General features: G+C 41.7%; 1 protein-coding gene and 1 long non-coding RNA gene across 5 annotated transcripts; one reads left to right on the plus strand and one right to left on the minus strand.

The window, feature by feature from the left end:
* Positions 1-388: 388 nt before the first annotated feature.
* LOC122429467 lies at positions 389-11,944 on the minus strand. The gene is made up of 6 exons (XM_043449795.1): positions 11,409-11,944; positions 7,086-7,150; positions 3,893-3,991; positions 1,992-2,043; positions 1,180-1,296; positions 389-554 (listed from the first exon to the last, which is right to left on the minus strand). Exons 1-6 carry the CDS (start codon positions 11,877-11,879, stop codon positions 540-542), a joined length of 819 nt encoding a protein of 272 aa, XP_043305730.1. The 5' UTR covers positions 11,880-11,944; the 3' UTR covers positions 389-539.
* Positions 11,945-11,955: 11 nt separating this feature from the next.
* LOC122429478 lies at positions 11,956-24,361 on the plus strand. Of its 4 annotated transcripts, none has more exons than XR_006266032.1 (4): positions 11,956-13,533; positions 15,630-15,795; positions 18,428-18,532; positions 21,230-21,414. It is a non-coding gene; the product is annotated as an uncharacterized LOC122429478 (long non-coding RNA). The 4 variants fall into 4 exon arrangements; XR_006266034.1 differs by having other exon boundaries at positions 18,450-18,532; XR_006266033.1 differs by lacking the exons at positions 15,630-15,795; positions 21,230-21,414 and adding an exon at positions 23,661-24,361.
* The last annotated feature ends 1,077 nt before the right edge of the window (positions 24,362-25,438 follow it).

Consider the following 25,438-nt stretch of genomic DNA (forward strand, 5'->3'; position numbering starts at 1 on the left):
CACACCACAACTACCAAGTCTGCGTGCTGCCACAATGGAAGCCCGTGTGTCTAGAGCCTGTGGGGAGCGGGCAGTCTGACTACACCCATTATCCCTACATGATGTTCAAGGGTCAACTGTATCGTCCCTTTCTGCTTCAAGGTTTTAGCCAAAGGATAAAAGGATATTTTATGATAAACTTAATGTCTATGACACAAATGATCATCCCAAGGTGGTATTTAATTTACTACTGATTCCAACATTTCCATCATTTGACACTCTTAAAAAGTTAAAGTATTCTAAGACAGTAAATCCCTGGCTATGTTTTTTTTTTAATAGCACTGAAGTACCATCTTCAACTTCAAATTCTCCGTAGTCTTTTAGACACCGCACCTGAAAAGAAAAACTGATGTTTTACAATATCTACATTACTTTTTTATTATGGAGTAACCATCATGTAGCTGGGCACTGCACATGCACCTTCAGGTAAGCGTTAGGCTCTGTTTGCATCTTCTCTGTGTAGTTAGGCTTAGCATTCTTTCCTGAGGCATTCTAGCAGTTCAAACTGTCCAGTTCTGATGGGGAGGAAGAAAAATGGCAAATCTCTGAATATATGTATAGGTCAGAACGGACAGCAAGGAAACAGAAGGAGATGCCAAAGAGAGTTTTGGGTTGGTTTTTCACTTTGATTTCATTTTCTTTTAACAATGTGTAAAATACTTACATCGTTCTAAAGTTAAAACTTTATAAACAGGTACCGCCAGAAATTTTTAATGGTTCAATCCCATTCCCATTACAGGTAAACGTTTTGGCTTGGGTTTATGTTTCCTCTCTTGTTTGTGCTTTGCTTTATTGTGCTTCTCTAATACTGATTTTTTTTTTCTTTAACAAACTAAAGATTTCTGTCAACCCTGCATTGTCAGAGAGCAGAATTTTTTAGCAATAAAATATGTATATAATGCTGAGACATACTCAATAGATGAGTGTAAGCATGTTTTACATGCGCGGGGAAACCAAAAGATTTGTGTGACATGTTTCAGTGAAATTTCACCTTATTGTGAGTCAGAAACCAAACCTATGGTGTCTCCAAGTTATATGGCTATATACACTAGTATATATTCCTATATCCCCTCCTTTGGACAAAAGTAAGCACACTCTAAGCATTAAGCAAACACCCATTTTTTTTAAAGGTATACTTACTTCTATATATAGGCTTTTTGGAGGTTTCACATCCTGTGTGATGTCCAAACCATGGTCTCCTGCCAATGACCTCATGTAGGTAGCAAGGGACATTTTGTAACCATTGAACCAGTCCACCTGGAGACATAAAGATGGCCATTTGACAAAGCTGTAAGAAAATAAACTTGCAGAAACTGTACACTAAGCCTTTCAAAAACAGCACAGATGCCCACATGCATCTTTCCTATGACCATTCATTCAAACTACAAATATTATCGATTGCCTCTTATGAACCAAGCACTGGTACCTAGAACAGTAGGTATTGGTCATTCTGCACAGTGGTACCTAATAATGATACTTTCAAGGACTGGACGATTCAATATTACAATAATTTTAACTGATCTACAGATCCAAGTCATTCTCAATCAAAACTCCAATTGTTCAAAAATATCAAACTTGACAAATAAGGCTAAAATTTACATGGAAATGCAAAAAGCCAAAAATAGTCAAGACACTTGAGAAAGAAGAACAAAATGGGAAAACTTACTGAAGAAGTACTACAAAATTATAATCATTTAAACAGTATGAAAAAGGTACAAGGACAAACTAAGACAAAAGAAAGCCCCGCCCCTTCCCCGCCAACACCAGACATGCAACTTGGCTCATACATTATTCACAAAAATCTATTTCAGTACCATGGATATCTCTGTGAAAAATAAAACAAGATAACTCCGAGAAGACTGTACAGAAAAACATCTTCATAACCTTCACTAGCAAAGCATGCGCGTGCATACATACACACATACACCCCTCCCTCAGGTTTGATACTTTGCCAGAACGACTCTCAGGACCCAGGAAAGCACTGCCCTGACGTCCACTGTTGTACTGTAGTGAAAGGAATACAAATGAGAACCAGCCAAAGGAAGAGACACCCAGGGTGAGGTCTGGGAGGGTCCCAGATATGAAGCTTTGACTACCCCTCCCCGAGGAATCAGGACACACCACCCTCCCGGCACACTGCCGTGGAACAATGCACATGATGTGGTGTCAACCAGGGAAGCTCGCACAAGTCTGGATGTCAGGACACAGGTGAATCGATGGATCAAACTATGACGGACTGAATCACAGATGACGGAGCCCTACTTCTGGTCCCCTCTCCTCTCTGCAATGATGTCAAGAGGCTGAAAGCCTCAAACCTGAGGGGAGAGTGGGAACCTCTGAATTTGCAGCCAGGTGGTCAGAAGGGAGAGTGGCCCTGGGAACACCCAAACCATGGCTGGTGTCTGAAGTGAGGGCAGTCTTAACCTATGAAGTTTGGTCTAACTAGGGAGTTAGTGTCTGAAGTCACTGCAGCAGATGCTATGACTTTCACTTTGCAAATGAGGGAATTTAGGCACAGGGAGAGATGGAGCCTCCTGCCTAGGATCTCACAGAAGCAGAGCCAATATTTCCACCAAGTCTCCTTGCCTTCAATCCTGTGTCTTTAAATATTGTGCCTCAGTGACTGAACAAATCAAGAATTTATCACACATATTCACAAAGATAAGCAAAGTATGTGTGTGCCTGCTGAGTCTCTTCAGTCGTGTCCGACTCTCTGTGACTGTATGGACTGTAGCCTACCAGGGTCCTCGTCCATGGGATTCTCCAGGCAAGAATACTGGAGTGGGTTGCCAAGCCCTCCTCCAGGGGATCTTCCCTACCCAGGGATCAAACTCGCATCACTTACGTCTCCTACATTGCCAGGCAAGTTCTTTACCACAAGTGCCACCTGGCAAGCCCCAAGCAAAGTATGTACACACACATATTTTATGAAAAATTTCCAAATAATGATGCCAGTTTTGCACCCTACTGATGGATCTCTAGCAACTAACATAACGGGACCCTTTATTTTGTTAATAGTATTTTTCCATACAGCATTTAGAATTACTACTACCATTCTCAAACAGACCAAAAACTACTGAAAATCAAAGGTTCAAACAAAAAGACAAGTACTATAAATACTACTGTAGAAGCTGAGCCAGAAGCTCAGCCAGTTTCCGACTTTACAGATTTGAACAAGAGTGCTAACTTATCTCTTCAGCAGACATGTGAAATCGTAAAGGCCTTGGCAAGACACTGCCATAACCCCACCTGAGGGCTCTAATCCGAAGCAGCCGGTCATGCCTGGAACATTAATACCGCATTGGATCAGAAGTTGTCTTGATCAGGAGAGGCTTAGGACTGAACCACCAGAAGGTAACACGTGGATTTGATTTGGTTCCGGAGGCAGACAAACCACTGCAAGGGGACACCTTCGGGACAACAGGGAAAAGGGGAGCAGACTGGATGGATGCTGTGAAGGGACGGCCACTGCTCCAGACAGGAGAGTTACACAGTGGTCACAGGTCAACTATACAGTGAGAAAAGGCCCCAGAGGGCCTTATTTCTTAAAGATGCACACAAAACTATTCAGCGGTAAAGTGCCTAATGTTTAGCCTAGACACATAAAACAAGACGAAGCAATTATGGCGAAATGTGAAGAACTATTTGACCTATATGATGGCTCCATGGGGGGCTGTAATATTACTCCCTAGTTTAAGAATACTGCAACTTTCCATGATAAAAAACGTTTAAAAGGAAACAAAGAGAAAATTCAAAATGCTCATAGAAGAGAGACATCGCCAAGAAGTTCTGACACCCCCTGGGACGGGAACCCCCTCTGCTTCCTGCCACCCCCGCAAACACAGAAGCTCACAGGCAGGCTCCGGCGCAGCGCTGACTTCTTAGCAAAGAACAGTGTTGAAACTTGATGGCTGGGACCAAATCACCCCGTCCTCCTGACTTTGCGTTATTCCTGGTAAAACATTTAAGGAAAAGAATGTCTACTGAGAACAAGTCACATTTTCAAAGCCAGCTAACAACTGAGGCCATGCTTGTTAGCCATTTGTGTTAGTAGTAAACCTACCTGCCTCCACATCAGAGCTTTTGCTAATTGGATAAAATAGAAAAGGGTCAGGGAATTCCCTGGCGGTCCAATATTTAAGACACTGCACTTTCACTGCTCAGGGCACAGGTGCAATCCCTGGTCAGGGAACTAGGATCCTGCAAGCTGTGTGCACAAACTTTAGTTAAATAAATAAATAAATACATACATACCTAATTTGCCTATGATCATACTCCCACTCTCTTGTTTAGCCATGTGGCACATTGGGTTTTGTACACTGATGAATTTCCATTGTTTCCAAAAGACAATCTTTGCCTCACTTTTTAGAATCCCTTTTTCATGATGGGATAAGAGATCAAATATCACGGTGCATCAGATTATGGCCTCACATCATGCTCTCATCCTACGAAGTCCTCTTTCTATGATATCAATACTTTCAAATCCTCATTCCCAGAAAGTGAGCAAAGGACTCTAAAGTCAAGTGCTTCTCCACTCATCCAAGAAATAGTTCTTTATCTTCAACTCTGGGCATGTTTGTACTTTAGGGTCCTTTAAACAGAGAGGGAGAAAATCTTGGCTTTACCGTATAAAATATGTGTCTCCTGAGATATCAGACAAGCATCACCCTTTCCAATCAGATGTGCAATTGTTTACTGGGTGTGGTGTTTCAGTTTTGCAAAATGAAGCCTTCTGAAGAAGGTGGTGGTGGTGATAGCTATATGACACTATGAATGTTTAGAATACACTGATTGGTCTGTGCTCTCAGTCACTCAGTCACGTCCGCCTCTTTTTGACACCATGGACTGTATCCTGCCAGACTACTCTGTCCTTGGAATTTTCCAGGAAAGAGAACTGGGGTGGGTCACCAGTTCCTTCTCCAGGGGATCTTCCCGACCCAGGGAATGCATCTCCTGTGTTGGCAGTCAGATTCTGTACCACTGAGCTATCTGGTGTGTATCTTAACCACAATTGGAAAAAAAAAAAAAGAAAACAAAACAAAACAAAACCAGATGTACAGAATTAATAGATATCTACTTTAGAGTGTTAAAAGGAACAGATAAATACAAAATGTATGTGCCTGCTCTAGACCCTGAAAATAGAGGCAAAATATATGTCCCGTGTCTTCTAGATCTGTACCACGTACATAGATGTACCATGTCTTCTAGATCAGTTCTAGATACTTCTGCCATTCTAGAAACGTTAGATTTATTCTCCACACTGCTTACAATGTGCTCTTGATTATAATGAATAGCACAAATAAAATACACCCAACTTAACATCAAAGTACTTGATTCAGCACACAAGAACTTCCTTAAAAAATTCACATTTCCATGTGAGCAATGAAATAGGAATATATTTCTTCTGACAAAGAATTTTAACCAGAAACTGATAATAGTGGTGTCCTGCCCTGAACCAAACTAGGAGGATAGGGCACAGAATTTTAGATCCTGATTTTCCCCATGGTACGAACAGAGGAAAATCATTCCCTTACAGGACCAAGGCCTGTTCAGTCACCTCCTAAACAGCTGTGTAAACTGTTCTCCTTCCCGCTGGTCTGGCTCACCTCTCCTGTCAGCTGCATGACCACCATCCTCCCTCTCGATCCCACCGTCCCCTATCCACATGGGGCCAGGGTCGTCCTTAGATGACCTTAGAACACAAACATGCCACCACCTGCCCCACATGCTTAGAAATCTCCCCTGGTGTTGCTCTCGGCCTGCTCACTAAGTTCCAGCCACACTGGCCTTTGGGAAGGCCCAGGTCCCTGGGCATCCCATCCTCTTTCAAGACTCAGGGCCTTCGCACATGCTGTTTCCTCTAACTAGAATGCTCTCTGCCCACAGTTACTTCCTCGCTAAAACCCGCTTCTTCAGGCTCCAGCTGAAGAGTCTATTCCTCGGCAAGAATTTCCCAGATATCACAATCTACCAATATTTTCAGTGCATGACTCTCCTCCCAGTATGGTGTTTTCCTTCACAGCAGGTACTCTGACCCGCTTTACCTGCATTTAACACCTGCCTTCCGCATGACACTGTTGAGGGCCATGGGGGCAAACCTCTTGATTCTGCTGTTTACAACTGAAACACCAGAGCCCTTTATCAGCTCATAACTGCTGAGTTGCAGGAACAAATGAAGGACTTGGGAACCTGAGTGCACGACTTTCCATTTCCCTTACATTTACCGCAGACCTCTTGCACATCAGTTCCTCATCATCAGTAACACAGTCACTGCAAAGTGTTCCTACTCTTCTGTGTACTCCACACACCCTAACAACATGCTACCGATTTCTATGCCCAACTAACTGATGAAAACACTACCAAACAAGGCCAGGGACGAAATCTCAAGTTGCAGACATACTTCTCTCCAGGATGAGCTCTCAATAACTCATTTTCCCTCCAGCAGTCAGTACTCTTCTGTCTCATTCTTCACCCAATCACAGGTCCTCTGAGGTTTGTCATTCAGCTCAAATTCTCCCCAGTGCCAACTACCATGCATGGCTCTAGACAGTCTGCAACTCCAGAACCCTCTAGCCTACCAAGCTGTAGTGTTCTGCAGCACGAGTTCCCAGCCAACTTCAGTCAAGCTTTCACAAGTCGCTGATACTCCTGCTAAATTTGCAAGCTGCCTGTTCTCCCTTTAAGCCCACTAAGGCCTCACCTGATGAAAACAAGCAGTGGAAACAATGCACTGTACTCATCAGCTCTGTTACTTGCTCCTGGATCATCTCTTTTGGATCTACCCTAATTCCTTTCAAGTCACACCAGTCAAACAAGAAGTATTTATTGAAAATCTACCATGTGCCAAGCACTATTTCGTCCCCAGAGACATAACAATCATTAACACAAATCCTTCTACTTCTGTATAGCTAGGGTATGACCAGGCTCACAGAGAATTAAAAAAAAAAAAAACACAAACAAATCATATCTAAAAACTAATGTTAAGATGATCTGACATCAATATCATATTTCTTAAACTGCTTTAAAATATCAACTTACCAACTTACACATCAGGTAGGTTTTGCTCATCTAAGGCTTTCATCTCCTCCAGAACTTGCCTCAGTCCATCCTCCTGGAACATACACAATTACACTCATTAATTCCCCTACCAAGTTTGTAGCAACAGTCTTTGCTTATGTATCTTATGAAAAACCAATAGTCCTTCCACACCTACTAAGATGGCTATAATAACAAGTGTTGGAGTGGATGGGGAGAAACTGGAACCCTTGTCCAATGCAGGTAGCAATGTAAAATGGTACAGCCCTATAGAAAACAGCCTTGTGAGTCCACAAAAAGTCAAATTTCGAATTTCCATCTTATCCAGCAATTCCTCTTCTAGGTATACACTCAAGAGAACTGAAAACCTATGTTCATACAAAGTATGTCTATTCAATGGAAAATTACTCAGTCAAAAGGAAGATGCTGATAGATACAACAACATGAACTTTGAAAACACTGCTTAGTGAAATAAGCCAGACACAAAAGGACAAATATTGTATGATGCAACTCATCTGAAATGTCTAGAAGAGGCAAACTCATAGAAGCAAAGTAGATTAGAGGCTACCAGGCTGAGGGGGTAGGAGAGTGGGTAGTCACTGCTTAAAAGCTATAGAGTTTATTTGGGGTTATGAAAAAGCTTTGGAAATAGAGGTGATGGTTGCACAACAATGGAATATAATTAATGCCACTGAAGTGGACACAGAAGAATGGTTAGAAATGGCAACATTTAGTTTTGTATCATTTACCACAATTTAAAAAAATAAAAGGAATGAATTACCAACAAAATACACAATCAACATAGTCATTAAGGATAATCTTAAAGACTGAGAAGTCAGACAGAATGGAGCACACACTGTATGCTTTTAACTGGCCCTGTACAGAGGAGTTTGCTATTGCTGGCATGTGGACTCCAGAAATACAATAAAAAAGACAAATATAATCTGTAGGGGAAAGAAAATCCTTGGCTACCTAAGGCTGCAGATGGGAAGTAGCCAGTGCCACAAAAGAGAAAAGGGAATCCTTGGGATAGCAGAAATCTTGGTTGGGTTGCTGGTTATAAGGATTGTATACATTTGTCAAAACTCTATTAAAATGTGTATTGTGTTATACATAAATTATACCTCAATAAAACTAATGACAAAAAAACAATAGTCTACAGGAGTAATAACACATGACAAAAGCATGAAAATAACTTATTATTTATTGGAAAAGGATCTTAAAAGGTTACTACTGGAAAAAAAAAGAAAAAAAAAAAACCTACACACTGCTAGGATAGAAAACAGAATGGCAAAAGGAGTTTTTCCGCTTTCTACTTTGACAAATTTCTAAAACAATTTCCCTTGGAAGGTTTAAAAATATTAGAATTAAAAAATTCATAAATGCTACACAATGTTTGTCAACAGGCACCCCCTATGCCTGAAACACTGTAAAGAAACTATATTTCAATTAAAGTTTTTACCATAATAAAACCCAATAATGCTATAACAATGACAACAACAACAACAACAAAAAAAAACCAAAACCAAAAGAAACCTCAAAACAAAACAATGATAAACAACCCATCTACTGTTAGAGGCAAAATAAATGCATTATCGAAAAAAGAAAAAGTGCTTTAGCACTACGGGTATAACTATAAAATTACACTATTTAATGCTGTTTGGATGTAAGAAATGATTTCTAATGAAAAATGGAAACATGACTTTTACCTACTCTTTCATCAACTGGTTAAAAAGATATCATGGAAATGTCTGATTTACTAGAATTCACTCAAATATTCCTTTTATCACAAATATTATTTTAAAGGACAGCTGAAACTCTTGCACAATTAGGAGATGAGCAGGTATACAAAAGATAAGTATGAAATAAACTTGTAAAGATACAACCAAGTTTTCAGATTTAAATTTTTATTTATTTTTTAAGACTTAAATTTTTAAAATTTACTCTGGGAATTGCATCATTTTCTGCTCCCACCTCCAGCTGTAAGCCCCTGGAAACTCAAGATAATTTTCCTAAAGACTTAAACGATGATCAGTTCTGCAGATACAAAGTGCATCATTCCAATTTGCCAAACACAGCACCTAACCATGAGGGAGTCTGGAATGAACAAGGCAGAGTCCCTGCTCTAAACCAGCTACCATCTGCCAGGGGGGAATGATTCTTGAAAGCATGTGTGGGTTCAGGGTGTGAGGGCTCAATCAGATCAAGACCAATTCTTAGTCTAATTCCAACTCAGCTGTCCCAGTGGCCAGCCCCCAAAGGCAGCCACAACTGCAAGAAAAGGAGCACTGACACCCTCAAAGACCCAGAAGCCAGTGATTTTACACTTCTAAGTTCATCCCTGAATACGCCCCTCCAGCCTGCGGCTTCCCAAAGTGGGAAACCAACACTTCCAAGTCTGAGCGAACTAGACAGCTGGACTAACAGTCTGAAAAGCCAGCACCTGTGGGCACTGTCTGCACCTTTGGGCTCCTTTCTTCCCGTGTGACCTAGTCTTCCCACCCTAGTGGGGACATATTTGAAACCTCCGCCCTTCTCAAATATCTGGCTTAAAACTCAGCATTCAAAAACTAAGATCATGGTATCTGGTCCCATCGCTTCATGGCAAATAGATGGGGCAAAAATGAGAACAGTGGCAGAATTTATTTTCTTGGGCTCCTAAATCATTGCGGATGGTGACTGCAGCTGTGAAACTTAAAGACTCTGGCTCCTTGGAAGAAAAGCTATGACCAGCCTAGAGAGCTTTGCAGACAAAAGTCCCTCCCTATAGTCAAAGCTATGCTTTTTCCAGAAGGAATGTACGGATATGAGAGTTGGACCATAAAGAAGGCTAAGCACCAAAGAATTGATGCTTTTGAACTGTAGTGTTACAGAAGACTCCTGAGAGTCCCTTGGACAGCAAGGAAATCAATCCACTCAATCTTAAAGGAAATCAACCCTGAATATTCCTTGGAAGGACTGATGCTGATGCTGAAGATCCAATACTTTGGCCACCTGATGTAAAGACCTGACTCATTGGAAAAGATCCTGATGCTGGGAAAGATTGAGGATATGATGAAGGAGAACGGGGCTACAGAGGGTGAGATGGTTGAAAGACATCACTGACCCAATGGACATGAATTTGAGTAAACTCAGGGAGACAGGGAAGGACAGGGAAGCCTGGTGTCAGGCCTCAGTACATGTGGTCATAAAGACTGGGGCATGACTTAGGGACTGAACAACAACAACCCTCTGCGATCTACGTCTCCAGTGAACCTCCCACTGTGGTCTCCTAACTTTTAGATGAGGTAACTGCCTGAAGTTGCAAGAATAACAGACTGGAACAGAATTCAAGCTGGGGCTCCGATTCCAACAACTGCAAGTTCAGACATGCCCATTAACTTGATGCTTAAGTCCAGTGGTTCAGCTTCCCCATCTGTTAAATGGCCCAAGTGTCAGACTAAGCGCTCTGGAATGTTCAAAACAAAACTCACCTTACCCAAAGGCTCTCCCTGATGACCGCCAGATGTTTACTCTGCTTCCTGAGAGAAGCCTCCAGAGACGCGGTGTTTCCCCTCCCCCGCTATTCCTCTCACCTCCACCCCTGTCCTGTACCTACAAGACCGGTCCTCTCAGGACAAGGTGTTCAGTGACCCCCGACTGGGCTGTTGACCACATCCATCTCTCCTGCTGTCTATCATAACCCACTCAGAACCAGTCTTTCTTCTACCTGATCCATTCCCCTAAGGACTGCATGGTGGTTTAGTCCCTAAATCGTGTCCGACTCTTGCAATCCCATCGGCTGCAGACTGCCAGGCTCCTCTGTCCATGGGTTTCTCCAGGAAGGAATACTGGAGTGGGTTGCCATTTTCTTCTCCAGAGGATCTTCCCAACCCAAGAATCGAACCTGGGTCTCCTGCTTTACAGGCAGATTCTTTACCGACTGAGCTATGAGGGAAGCCCCTTAAATATGGGGAAGCCCCTTACTTAGTGAAGTGAAAGTCGCTCAGTCTGACTCTTTGTGGCAGTCCATGCCATAATAGTGGAGTGGGTAGCCTTTCCCTTCTCCAGGGGATCTTCCCAACCCAGGGATTGAATCCAGGTGTCCCACATTGCTGGCGGATTCTTTACCAGATGAGGCATAAGCACTGCGACAGCTATCTAAACACAGAGAAATCCCATCGCTCCTCTGAAAAGCCTTGTGAGTGAAGAGCGAACCTCCCGCCCCAGAGCCCCCTTGCGGCCCGCCCTTCCGCGGCGGGGAGGGGAGGGTGTTTGCCTGGCCGGCCCCGGGGGGCTACCCACACCGCAGCCCTCAGGGCGCGGCCCTAACGCCCGGGCTACCCCGTCCCCACCTCTCCGGGGTAACTCGCACGTGAGGTCCAACCGCCGGTCTCCCGGTCTCTCCGCGCGTCACCGGGGCGAGACGCCCACCGCGCAGCCCGCGCGCGCAGCGGCTTCCAGGAAGCGGGGCGGCGGGGGGCGCTGAGGAAATGGCGGCGACCGCCGCGCGCGGGAAGCCACCGAAACCGACCTGCCCACAGCCACGGAGTGGAACCACAAGCACAACCGCCATCCCGCTCGCGGTTGTGCAGCCCCAGAGTAGCGGCCCGGGGAGGCGCCCGCCCGCCCCCGCCCTCACGGTGCCCCGACTCAGGCAGCCTTCGCTCGGCCGCGCGGGGCAGCTCCCGGGCGGCTCCACGGCCTTCTCGCAGAACTCGGCGCAGGCGCCGGGCGGAGAGCTTAGCCGAGCCTCTACGAGGGTCGGCGGCGCGCAGAGGGCGTGAGCGGCGAGTTGCTGCCGGCGCCTGGGGGTCGGGGGTCATGTGGGCGGCGAACCGGGCGGGCGCCTGCGCGCGGCGGGCGGCCGGGGAGCGCGGGCCGGCGTCGGGGTGAGAGCGGGAGCGCCGCCGGCGCACTGGGGCGAGGGCGGCGGGGGAGCGGCGAGCCTGGCGGGGCGGGGAGCCGGGAGCGTGAGCTGGGAACGTGGGAGCGGCGAGCCCAGCCCGCACCGCAGGGGGCGTGTGAGCCAGAAACCGGGCCCTGTCGTTGGGAAACGGGCGCCGGCGTGAGCCAGGAGGGCGGGCGGTCGTCCTCGCCTGAGGGGCGGGCAGCTGGCCATGGAACCCGGGCCCCTTCCGCGAGGGCCATGCGGGAGCCGGGAGAAAGGTGCGAGGCGCCAGCGGTGGGCTTGGCCAGTGTCTGGGCCCTGCTGCCGCCGGGCTCCTCTTTGTTTTTAATTTGCGGATAATGACAATATCCTGATTTTCCTACCCAACACTTTGGCTTCTGAAGTGACATTTATCTAAAAACTGCTGCATTGTTCCAGGTCAGTCTGTAGCCACATGTTTGTGTTTCTTCCTTCCGTTCTCCCCTCGGTGTTTATTGGAGTAGAGTTGATTTACAATATTGTCTCAGTGTTGGCTGTGTGGCGAAGTGAATCAGTTATGTGTCTATATGTGTATCTGCTCTCTTTAGAAACGTTTTTTTCCATACGGGCTGTCACAGAATGTGGCGTCCCCTGTGCTGTACAGTTGGCCCTCGTTAGTTATGTTTTATTCACAATAGTGTGTAGTGTCTGTGTCAGTCCCAGCCTGCCAGCCACATGTGTGTTTCTTTGCTGCATGTGTGTGTGTAAAACTGCTAGAGAGGGTCAGAAACAGGCTGAATTGTGGTTTTTTTGGTTGTTTGTTTTTTTACCTCTTCGGCCTTGAAAAGATAGTTCTTGAAACTTGAAAGTATTACTGCATTTGGATTGTCTAGTTGATCTGCAAGGAACATTTCAAGAGACACAAAAGCATGGGGGGTAGTGATAAATATGTGGGCTTATGACAACAGCAGTTTGCTTTAGTGATGTTTTAACAAGGGCTTCCCTGGTGGCTCAGTTGGTAAAGAATCCGCCAGCAATGCAGGAGACCCCGGTTTGATTCCTGGGTTGGAAAGATCCCCTGGAGAAGGGAAAGAAAGGCTACCCACTCCAGTATTCTGGCCTGGAGAGTTCCATTGACTGTATAGTGCATGGGGCCGCAAAGACTCGGACTCAACTGAGCGACTTTCACTTCTATGCTAATAATACAAAGCATTTTGGATGTGCAGAGTACCTTTATGGCAATCGTACTTGAAGAAACAGAAAGTAAGGCTGCCCTGTTTGAAGGTGGCACCAATGGAAGGAGATAGGAAGGGCCTGCTCTCTTCGTTGCAGGCGGCTGCTGCATGGTGATCCAGCACTGTGTCTGAAGTCAGCATCCTGGTTCTGACACTTACCAGCTGTGGGATCTTGGCAAAACCTGTCTTACCGGGTTAAATGAGGGCAGTTTTTAAAAGTAGGGTATCTTCTTAGAAAGGGTTTAGGAAATCTTCAGGCAACTGAGTATTAATTTTAAGAGAGTATCTATGGGAGCCTTCCACAGAAGTATGTGGATCCTTTATCTGGCGCTGCTGGCCAAAGAGGAAAAAAGACATTAAATGGACAAGTAGAAGGTAAGAACTGGATTTGATAGAAAACTCATTAACAGAATGTTGAATTAAAATGGGACTGCTGACATATTCTAATAGCCAGAGAAAATCACCTGTTGGACGTCTAGTGACGAAAAAGACGAGGAGGGAAATAGTGTATCTTATCAGGTGTCAGCCACAGATTAAATTGAGATTGCCATTTAAGGAGCTAAGTCATGAGATCCTGGACTTCCTTGGTGGTCTGGTCCAATGGTTAAGACTCTGTGTGGTTAAGACTCTCCAATGCAGGGGGTGCAGGTACGATCCGTGGTCAGGGAACTAAGATTCCATCTGATCCATGTCCAAAAGGAAAACAAAATATATATAAATAAAATATATATTATATATATTTTAAATATATTTTTAATTTTATATTTATTTAATTACTTTTAATTATTTATATTTATTTAAATATATTAATAAGTAGATTTAAATACATTTAAATTATGTATAAATATATAGACCAGAGTTTCTCGCATTTGAATTAGTTGCCTGGGGACCTTGTGGAAAGGGCACTTGCTGAGCAGGAAGTCTGAGATTCTGTGTTTCTAGCAAGCTCTCTGAGTAGCAAGGGTATAGACTTGCCTTTAGAGACATCTGGAAGAAGAGCATTGGATAGTGCAGGACATAACAGGATCAAGAAAAAGCATTATTTTATTTTTCTTTCTGAGCGTGTTTATAGCCAGAGGGAAGCAAGGAGTTGAAGTAGCAATTACAGGTGTAAGATACCATTGCTAAGCAAAGGGAAAAAGAAGTGGTGGAGATGATCCATAGAAAGACTGTAAAGGGGGAAGAATTAAGACCACAGATCCAGAGATTACCCTTTGGAGAAGAGAGATTCTAGTGAAAGGAGGAAAAGAAGAAAGTAAGTCCTTAGGGAGGTGAGTTTGGAGTTGATGAGAACACTTGAGAGAATTCCTTCTAGATGGCTTCAGTGTATTTACATTGAAAAGAGAAAAATCATTGTTGCTCCAGAGAATACTGGGGGTTGGGGAGAAGGGTGGTGGTGCTAGAAGTAGGGGAAATCCCAGCCACTCTAAGTAACTCTCAGACATCAAAGGTATATGTTGTATTGATATGTGTTATTTGAAGTAGATTAATTTGAATATGGAAGGCATTGACTTTCTTTTTCTTTTATTTAAGATAGCTGATTTTTTGGCAGTTGTTTCACAGAAATCCTTTGAAGCATTAGCATGATGTAGCAAACCAAACTAAGTTTTCAAACAAAACAGATGAATAGGGTTCATTCCCTAAATGCTAGAGTTGTCATTTTCAATAAACACTCCACTGATTTTGAAACATGCAAGATTTTTAAAATCTAATAATTTTGTGGCAATTAAATTACTCATAAAGTTCTTATGGAATACAGAATAGGGAACAGATTGAGTGAATCGATGTAAGTCATACTAGAAAAGTAAAAATTAGAAAAAATGAGACACACTAGTTAGCATCTCTTCATAAATGGCAATGACGTGTAAGACACAGTAAGCGGTGAAGGAGTAGTGAGTTTGAGGGGAGAGGAGGACGTGGAAGTGATTCTCTGACATAAGAGTTTGTAGGAGGTAGTCAGAGTTGTATTCTTACTCACATTCTAATAAATGGAGACTTTGTTTTCAGATTTTTCAGATAGGGATTCTACTAGTTTGAGCCTCACTAATGAGACTTGTCGAAGAGCCAGGCATTTGCAAGTTGATGATCAGTGTCTGTTGATTTCACAACCAATGACCAAAAATCAGTCAGCATCCACAAAATTGGCACAGATGACCTTGTTAGGTAGTTAGAATAGGAAAAAAGAGTCCAGAACGGCGGTGGCTGAAAGACAAGGAAGGGTAGAGCCCACAAAGATAGAACAAAGGAAGGTCCGAGGACCGGAGTGAGGACCTCAGGTAGAACAAACAGCACTCCTGGCTAGCCCAATTTACATGGGGCAAGCCCATGGGGAGGGAAAAAACCTACAAAAGGAGGAACCAAAGGGCCGGGTGTGTCTCCCCCATGCGTATGGGCTCTGACTCTCTCTCTCTCTCTGTCTCTCCCTCTCTTCTCTTTGCGTCTTTTGGGTCTGCATGCCCTCACACCTCCAGGATGTATTTTCCAAATAAAACTGAGCTGTGACATGGAGCTATAACACTTTCAGAGAGCTGTGACGCGCCGAGAGGTTTAACGTCTGTTGCTTCAAATTTTTGCTGTGACAAGGCAGAACCGAGGAAATTACACACTCCCTTGACAACCTTAATAGATAAAGAAAAGGTGAATATTGGAGTGGTGTTTCTGGTAGGGAATCACATGCTCCATCAGCTGTGCAAGTCTCAGCTGCCAGAACACAGAGAAAGCAACAAGGCAGTGAAGAAGCCCAGAGCACTCAGCCCTGGGCCACCTGGGCACTGACATTTCCAAAATTAGATGTTGTGGCAAAACCTACTGTGTGCTGACTCCTTTTATGCAACCTGCAGCCAAACAGTATTTCTTAGAAAGGTGTTTGCATTCTTCCTCTGACCCTAGTAAGACAATACATGACAAAGAGCGTTAGGAGAAAGTAAATTCATTTAGTCTATCATGTAGCATACCTGAGAGTGGGTAGCAGGATTATATTTAGGATTTTGCATCTACTTGTGAGACCTAGGTAGACATCTAGAGATTGCCTTCTCAAAATGTGGCTTCGCAGCCATATTTTTGCATAGCTCTGAATTCATAAGTATTAGTTATAAATTATATTAAGTATGACTGCAGGAGCACCTCTGAAGCCAAATGCTAAAATATTTCTTGTGTTTTCTATGACATTATATATTTTAGAAATGGCTTTCCCAGTGACAATGGGAGGCATGGGAAATTGCTACATAGTACCTCCTCAGTTGTACCTGTCTAATATATCGACTTGTTTTATTATTTGTAATGAATTAATAGTTCAGAAGGAATGTTGGTTTTAAGGAATGCTATATCATTTAAAAGCAGTGTATAGACAAGCAATTCTTATTCTACTAGGATGCCCAGTCTATTGAGTAACCACATCTAGTACGTGTTGTCCATGAATACCAATTTATTTAGTGCCTTCAATTGGTCATACAATCAGGGCTATAGTAAGAAATCATACACTGTTCTTTTTTCAGTCCTATTGTTTTTTCCTTTTCTTTCCTCACCTGTAGAAGTTATCTTTGCGTTTACAAGATTCTCAGTTATCTCCTAGAATAGTGACTACAAGCTATCAACTCAAAGTGTGTGTGTGTGTGTGTGTGTGTGTGTTTACATCTCTACAAGTGACTTGTTTGCTGTTGTTTCTCAGTGAGCTTAGTAGTTCCAAGAAGCACAAATTCAAATAAATCACCTATCTGAATCCTTTCGACACTGGAAGAAGTGACATAGGAAAACCACCAAATAAATAGAAGCAACTTCAGACAGTTCATGAAGATTCTCAGTCTCTTCTCAGTCGCTACCTTTTATAGAATAACTGGCAGAGTCTACTCCTTTAGGGTCCCAGGATTTGTACATGTATTAATTTCATATAGATTTATTCTGTACTCGACCTAGAACATTTTATATCCTAAATATTTCTGGAACCATTCCCCAGTATAGGCCTGCCTCACCTTTTTTTTTTTTTCTTTTTTTTTCATTATTAATGCCTTCAGATTCTTCTCCCTCCATTTATTTGTATGCCCTTGAGATTCCATCCCCTGTAGTGTTTAGAGTCACCTGTCTTAAAAGCACATGTGACCATAAACCACTCCTCAAATTGCATTAATATGTAGACATCTTACAGCGACGCGTGATGCTTTCATAGTCTGACTTGTGCCTGACTCTCCATCTCTCGCCCTTTCTGTCCTTTGCTCTGGAATCCTGAGCCGCTGCTGGCGCCCCCTCACCCGTCCCTGCGCTCTGGACAAATGTTCAGCCTCTCCTGTGCGCTTCTGTCGCCGTCTTGCTGCAGCCTTCCGTGCGCTCCCTCTCCTGCCCGCTGTTCCCGTGAACTGCCAAAGTCTGCGTTCAGGCAGTCTCTCTCGAAAAGTCATCCCTGACCCCCTTTGTCTACATTTGTCTTTAAAGTCCAGTGTCTAGTACTGAGCAGGAACCCCCCAAATAATTATTGAATAAAAGAACTAAAGACTTCTGTATACCTGGGTGATTCTTAAGAGCTTGTCCTCTGCAGTCTAAGAGCCAAGAGGGTAGACATGTGAAGAAATAACTTACATTCAGGTGATGAAGATACACTTGAAAAATCTATAAAGTCCTACGGAACTTTAGGAAAGAGATACCTGTTTATCTGGGGAAAAAGCAGCTATAATCAAGGAGAACTTTACAAAGCAGGCTGAGTCTTAAAAAGTGAAAAATAATTTCTTGGGCAAGAAGTATTTCAATTTAAGGAATTGAGAAAAGGGGAAAAACAGTAACAGGAATTTTGTAAATGAATAACGTTGCAGCTGAAGCTTGGTGTGTTGTTATGAAGTAGAGAAGAGAAGATATTGTGGCTTTATGTGTCTGTCCAGTATTTCGAAATTTTGTTTGGTTTCTGATTGTTTTGTTCACTGATGTTTGGATGAATTTATGAATGAATCTTTGAGATGTTTGTGTGCCTGTAACCTGATGAATTCTGGTATCTCCCAAAAGGTTTCTTGAAGTTTTAGATCATTGGAAGTATTTCTTAAAGAAGTAAAAATTCAGCTGAAGATTAAGATTGATATAAGCTGGGAGGAGGGATTGGGATGGGGACCACATGTAAATCCATGTCTGATTCATGTCACTGTATGGGAAAAACCACTACAATATTGTAAAGTAATTAGCCTCCAACTAATAAAAATAAAAGAAAAAAAAAAGATTGATATAAGCTGTCATTTGATACAATGTTTTAAATCTATGTTTTAAATATTCTATTTTTATCTAAATATTCTAGGTAATTTTAACAAAACATACAGATTTGTCAGCAGAACTAGACTTAGAAATGACATGAGAGGAAGAACAAGAAAAATCTGATGGAGACGAAAATAATCATTCACAGGTATGTGAAAGTGTAAATTTAAATTTCTGGTTTAATACTATTTTCTAGTCTTTAACAACATAATACAGTTTGCAACAAAGTTCATAGCAAATAAAATTACCTTTCAAAAGTAGACTTTTAGAGTCAACAGATGATCACTTAAGTTTTTATAGCACTTCAACCAGAAAACATAAAATATTGTTAGAGTCTACTGTAATTTATAGCTTGTCTTTGGAATTGAGGCAAAAAGCTCTCCTGACTACTGTTTACTTCTTCCATTTTTATAATTTCTTTACATGGGAAAGAAGGTGAGATTCAAATACCGAATCATAGGATTAAAGAGTTGAATTTATGAACAATAGGACAATGATGGTCCCTGACCTAGATATGTGTAGAGAGAAATCATTGCCAGTGGTCAAGGTTTTCTGTTGAAATTGCCAGTCACTGATGCCAAGACTAAAGATTCATTCTGTCTGATATCTCAGCATAGTTGACTTCAGTTCAGTTCAGTTCAGTTGCTCAGTCATGTCCAACTCTTTGTGACCCTGTGGACTGCAGCATACCAGGCCTCCCCATCCATCACCAATTCTCGGAGTTTACCTAAACTCAGGTTCATTGAGTCAGTGATGCCATCCAACCATCCCATCCTCTGTCGCCCCTTCTTCTCCCGCCTTCAGTCTTTCCCAGCATCAGGGTCTTTTCAAATGAGTCAGCTCTTCGCATCAGGTGGCCGAAGTATTAGTTTCTGCTTCAACATCAGTCCTTCCAATGAACACTCAGGACTGACCTCCTTTAGGATGGACTTAGGGATGAGCATTCAGCAACAGAGTAGATCATAGAATCAGCCCAACTGCCTATTAAAAGTATTGAACCTTCCAGATTGGACCTTTGTTGTTAGGGTACAAATAATAACTTTATAACTTATTTCATTTCCAGGTGGGAAATCCGTAAATATTATTAAAAATGCTTTATCCACTTTCATCAGTGGCTGTTAGGATTTAATATAACTGAATGTAGGGGCTTCCGAGGTAGCTCAGCTGGTAAAGAATCCACCTGCAATGCAGGAGACCCCAGTTCAATTCCTGGGTGAGGAAATTCCCCCGTTGGAAAGGCTAGGATACGCACTCCAGTATTGTTGGGAAACCTGGGTTCAATCCCTGGGTTGGAAAGATCTCCTGGAGGAGGTTGTGGCAACCCACTCCATGTTCTTGGCTGGAGAGTCCCCATGGACAGAGGATCCGGGCAGGCTACAGTCCTAGGGGATGCAAAGAGTCAGACAGGACTGAGTACACACATAACTGAATTTAAGCAGATAATATGTATTGATGTATAACATTATCATTGTATATAATTTGCATTAATTTAGGAATTGGTTTCTCTTTCTGATTGGTGTTAATAGATTTTGGCTCCTCATAATATAAAGTTTGTCTGTTCTCCAGATATTAGTCCTTTAAAAAAAAAAAAAAAGCTTTCAAATGTGCTGTAGGGACTCCCTGTTTAAGATATAGTGAGAGGAAATATTTTTAAGGGAAGCCAGCATTTATAACATTAAAAATCATCTCCTAATTCATTTTTGGTAGATTTAATATACATGAATTAATTCAAACAAACAGGGACAAAATTGGGTTTTGAGTTCAGGTGTTTCTCCTATTTTCGGGTAAGGCAAGTTACTTTTCACCTAACCGCAAAAGGGTAAGGTGAGGACGAGGGCCTCTGGCCAGAAGTCGTTTCAGGGCCTCGTCCCCTTGGCAGCTGAACTGTAGCAAATACACGTAAACAGCTGCACAGGCGCTATTTCCTGGGACAGGCAGTGGAGAACTGGATGGTAACTGAAGGGGAATAGGGAGTTCACGGGAGTTTCCTATTTTATATTCAGAGGGGAGCTTTTAGTGTATATATGCTGCTAGAAATGAGCCAGCAGAGGACGTGTTTATTGAGTTGAATCTTGTTTCCATTTCCAGTGTTAGAAAGCTTATTGATTGTATGACATTATCTTTAAGCTATTAACAGTAAACTAATTGTACACAATACTTCTGTTCATATATAGTTTTGTGGTAAGGGCTTGTTCATTGGTTCTGAAGTGTAATATTCTTATGTAATTGAATATGCAGATGATTGCTTCAATTAATTCTATCATACATAGATTTTTAAAAATTATAGAATCATGAATATACAAACCCTTAGGCTATACTGAATAGGATTTAATTATTCCTTGGTGATTCTGGATGATCGTATCATCGTGAGTAGCTACGGTTTTGTAAGGTACTCTGAAACATCACATCATATTAACTTCATGTTGTTTACAGATTCCTGGGAAAAGGGGAATTTTTGTTTATATTCAGTAGAAAAAGCTATTGACAATCTTTCCTTAATTATTATTTTTGGATCATAAAGTTCTAAATTACTAAAACCATGCTTCCCATACTAAGAGTGCCGTTAACACATCTTGTGTGCTCAATAAGTGCATGTCAGATGCATGTAGAAAGAGCAGAATGGTTACATGAATGCCTATTGATGAATTTCTTTACAAAAAGCAAGTCTTTATTGCAAGTAGATTTCCAATATTGCCTACATGGAAAGATGTTTGATTTTTTTAGAAATATGCTAAGATTCAGAAATCATTAATTATTTATAGCTATTGGTAGGCATGGAATAATAATATAGATTCATTTGCTATGATATTACTTAGAAAGACTTCTTTAAATCTCACTTTCTCAGCATGCTTTGGAGCCGCAGTGTTGAGGCCAGACTTCCTGGGTTTGAATTCTGAGTCTGTTGGTGACCTGCTGTGGGCTTGGACACGGTCCTCAGCCTCTCTGTACCCCATCTTTCCCCGTGTAGAGGACCTCATGCATTACCTGTCTTCGAGAATCACTGTGAGGATCAAAAGTGCCTTCAGATATGGCAAGTGCTGATCATAATGCATAGCGGTTGCATAGGAAGTCCTCAGAAGACTAATATCATGGTTATTGTGGTTTTCTTAAAAATGGGTTTCTTTCTTATAAGGAATTAAGGAATACTCCAAGATAGGTTTCACTGCCATAAAAGGTAGTTCTTATTGAAAATGACAACTGCCGCAAACCCTGGTATACTGCTTCCTATCAAATAACACAAGTAATGTTATATTTTTCCTTTTCCTTTCATCTAAATTCAATGCTTTATTAGCATTATTCATATATTTTCTTTGTCCATTAATGCCACTCTTATTCATTGTTTAATCTTTTAGTAAAAAATTACTTCCCAGTGCAAAGGTTTTATGTAAAAAGCCAAAGTTTAGATATTGTTTGTATTTTTAAATATTTAATATTAGCCTGAAAAGAATCATTTGTTATTTTAGGGCTGCAAAGAAAACATCTAATGAATAGAATAAGGTATAATAAAAAAGTTAATTATAAAAAATATCATCCTAGTAAAATATATTTTGTAAAAGGAATAGTGTCAAAACAGAAAATCTTCATATGTTGTAGAGACATACACTTTGAGAACTTAATTTAGAAACAGTATTGATCAAATTATCATTTTGATAAAAATCTGTCCTTTTAAGAAGTGTCTGTTTTTCATTTAATGACGAGCTATTTATCACCTTTGTACAGTTAGTGTATTTTATAACTATTTTAAGGACATTGTGAAACAGTATTGTTTATATGTAGGTCAAAGCACAGATTAATGACATGAGCTACCTGAATGACTGAATTTAGTCATCTGAAAGTGCTTCCCAGGATGGTGATGTCTTTACTCTAAGATTTCCACATTGCAAGTAGAACCGCTTGGCTTGAGGTATAAAGGTAGGACCGTGGTGTAAATATCAGTACAAAGCCTGTTTGTGTATAGTGTAGTAATACATGCTCACCTTGTCTAGTACTGCTCTAGAGCTAGGGATATTACAGTGCTGTGCATCTTATAGATATGTTTTGTATTAAAAGACAGTGAAAGTGAGTGTGTACGCTGAGCCTATGATCATTCTTACTGTACCTGAATTTATAATTTTATATATATATATATATATATATGTCATTATTTCATTTCTCTTTCTCTTCTACTAGACTGCAAGCTAAACAAGAGCCAGGGTCATCTGTTTTATCTGGAGAGCTTAGAATAATGTCTTCCACTTGATAGACACTCAATATTTGTTCAGTGTATGGAGGAGTGGACATGAAAGACACAGTCCTTTATACTCAAAAATTACTCACATCAGTGTGTTTCTTGTTTCTATGTGTTTTCTTCTTGTTGCAGATTGTGTTAGCTTGTTGAAAATTCGGGATGCAATTCTTTCGTGTGAAAGATAAATAGAACTTTAAAAAAGCCACTGTGAACTACTTACAGAAGAAATTAAAAAACTGGAAAATAAGGTTCATGAGCTACAGAAAGAAGTGTCTGAGAGAAAAAAGTGAATCACAGTTAGGGCATCAGAAAGTGGAGTGGCAACGAGAGCTTGGCAGCTTGAGATACTTCACATCCTAGTTTTAAAGCAATATATGAACTGTTATTTACTTCAATACTGCAGAGACGTAGCTGTGTTATAATTTTTAACTTATCCTCTTGGATTTTACAGGGGAGAATACGTCATTAGTATTGTGCAGTGTGAAATTCATGGAAATACTGTAAGTTCTTAACAGTGAATGCTTCTAATGACTTAATGTATATTTTTCCAAATCATCATTTTCATGATCATACAGGAGTCCACCATAACGGAAACCTCATTCACGATTCAGGAGATTGACTTTCGCTTGTTTTTCACTTTTCTGTATTATGTTTAATCCTACAAGGAACATCTTTTCTATAGATTCATTTCTACATTTCTAACTATTTTGAATTCATTTTCTTTAATAATAGTGTATTATTTGGTTAAAGTATGAGAACGTTTAGAAACGGTCTTTGATCCATATTTCTAAGCTATTCTTTAGAAAGTTTAGATTACTTTTCATTTCCACCCACAGAAGTATGAAGTAGCCATTTTTTTCAAGACAGAAAAAAATATGTATGCTGTTTTATTCTTAACCCTCTGCATGAAAACAGTGATCATTATTAAGTGTTCTTCACTGTATTTCCCATCATTTTACTATTTTAAACATTGTGAAGAGGGAGTGAAAGTTACTGCAGCAGTGAATAGTCTCATGTTTTTTTTAAGAAGACTCTATAAATTTTGCAGATTGACCTTAAAGCAAGAAGAAGAGAATAGAAGAAATGCTGGCATGTTATATGAAAAAATTAGGGAGCAGTTAAGAAGAAAGGAAGACCAATATAGTAAAGAAGCTGAAATGAAGCAGCAACTTGAACTCACTCTCAGAGCACTAGATGGAACTGAAGACTGAGAAAGGATCTGAATCAGGTAGAGTAATCATTGCTGAAAATTTCAAATTTCTCACACCATTTCATCAATATTATTTATAATATCCCATTTATTTAATATGTATTATTTAGATTTCAAACAAGGTGTTATCCCAACCTAGGTATGAACTGTGACATTCGTAGTTTAAGTGATTAGTTTCTTACTATTCTTGGCTTCTAATAGATGCTCTGTATGTGTTTTCGGAGTGGAGGACTGGATATAACTTGAGGTTAATTATTAACATAATGATTGGCACTTTTGATACATTAGACAAAATAATCTTCTTAATTCCAATCCATGTATTAATTTGGGGTTTTTAAATGTTAAAATACAGTCTAACTTGGCTTGAGACTGTGAAGGAACTAGTTAAATGCTTTGTAAAGAAATTTCCTTTCACAATAATATATCTGCATGCTTTTGCTTTGTGATAAATTTAGCAGACATTTAAATTAAGATCCAAGTTAATCACGTGAGATAAAGATTCTTGTGCTTGAAAAGGCTCCTTCCTCTAAACAGTTTTATATATTTTATATTCTGCTTCTAAGCTTTTAACTGGGTTTTTTTTTTTTTTTTCTTTTAATTATATGGGCCCAAAAACTTAGCACCACATTTCCCAAAGGTTCATGCAGCAACAGAGTGGCCTGCCCTGCAGAATCCAAGCATCTCAGAAACTGATGCAGCCCCAGGATCAATACCCACGGCCATGTCAGGCACAGGGCAGGGAGGGGCCCTCAAGATCTTCTGCAGGTCGAGGCAAAACGAGCCAGGATGTACAAAAGATGAGGTCCAAGTGCCCAACACAAATCCTATCAGGGACAGACCTGTGCCATGAGGTAGGGCAGAGTATGGGGAAGATCGTAAAAGATCTGTACATGTTCCCAGCCAACCCTCCAGTGAAGGATCCAAGAGCAAAACCTGCATCAGAAATAGAGTTGAGCCTAGACAGCAAGGAACCAGGAGTCTTTACAGAGAGGAAGGCAGAGCAGATCTGTGAGAGTGAGATCCCTGTGAATGTCTGTCACTTGAGGCTTGTGGACAACCTTGTTTTAGGCACTCTGGGAGAGACAAATACTCCCATGAAGACAGAAAGTACACAGTCCTCTCAGGATGGGAAAGCCTCCATGATCACCTCCCATGAATCTCTTGTCCTCAGCCCGTATACTGAGCAGGAGCTGGAAGCACATATAATAAGGTTTCGGGTGAGGCACAGGTGGAGCCTACTCTTCAAAGTCCTTAAGTTCATATTTCGCTTGAAGTTGAAAAAGGTTCAAGTGCACATTGAAGGTCACCTGTGAATCTGGATACCACTCAACTGCCCTATTAACCAAGGGCTTGGGGAAGCCTCCTCAGCCCCATGCAGGTGAGAAACTGAAAACAACGGAGGCAGTTCCCCCACTGGAGAGGCCCCTCCCTGTCCCCTCACAGGTGACTGAGGAAGCCTGGGGGGCTCTGGGAGGAAGCACACCTGGGGACGCCCATAAGCCCCCAGAGGCCCCTCTGACTGGACAGGAAGACAAGCCACCTCCTCAGGCCCCCACATACAGCTTTGTGGGCAGAATGTGGCACAGCATGTCTGTTGTGGAGGCTGACAAAGGCAG

The sequence above is a fragment of the Cervus canadensis genome, chromosome 28, assembly GCF_019320065.1.
Source record: "Cervus canadensis isolate Bull #8, Minnesota chromosome 28, ASM1932006v1, whole genome shotgun sequence".
Classification (NCBI taxonomy): Eukaryota; Metazoa; Chordata; class Mammalia; order Artiodactyla; family Cervidae; genus Cervus; species Cervus canadensis.

What these genes read in the sequence shown, in the direction of transcription:
- LOC122429467 (XM_043449795.1), bottom strand. Translation starts at nt 11,879, where the DNA reads ATGACCCCCGACCCCCAGGCGCCGGCAGCAACTCGCCGCTCACGCCCT. An exon ending in GTGCGAGTTACCCCGGAGAG is followed by an intron (nt 7,151 to 11,408) that starts GTGGGGACGGGG and finishes TGTATGTTCCAG; the next exon opens with GAGGATGGACTGAGGCAAGT. An exon ending in GAGCAAAACCTACCTGATGT is followed by an intron (nt 3,992 to 7,085) that starts GTAAGTTGGTAA and finishes ATGTTTTACCAG; the next exon opens with GAATAACGCAAAGTCAGGAG.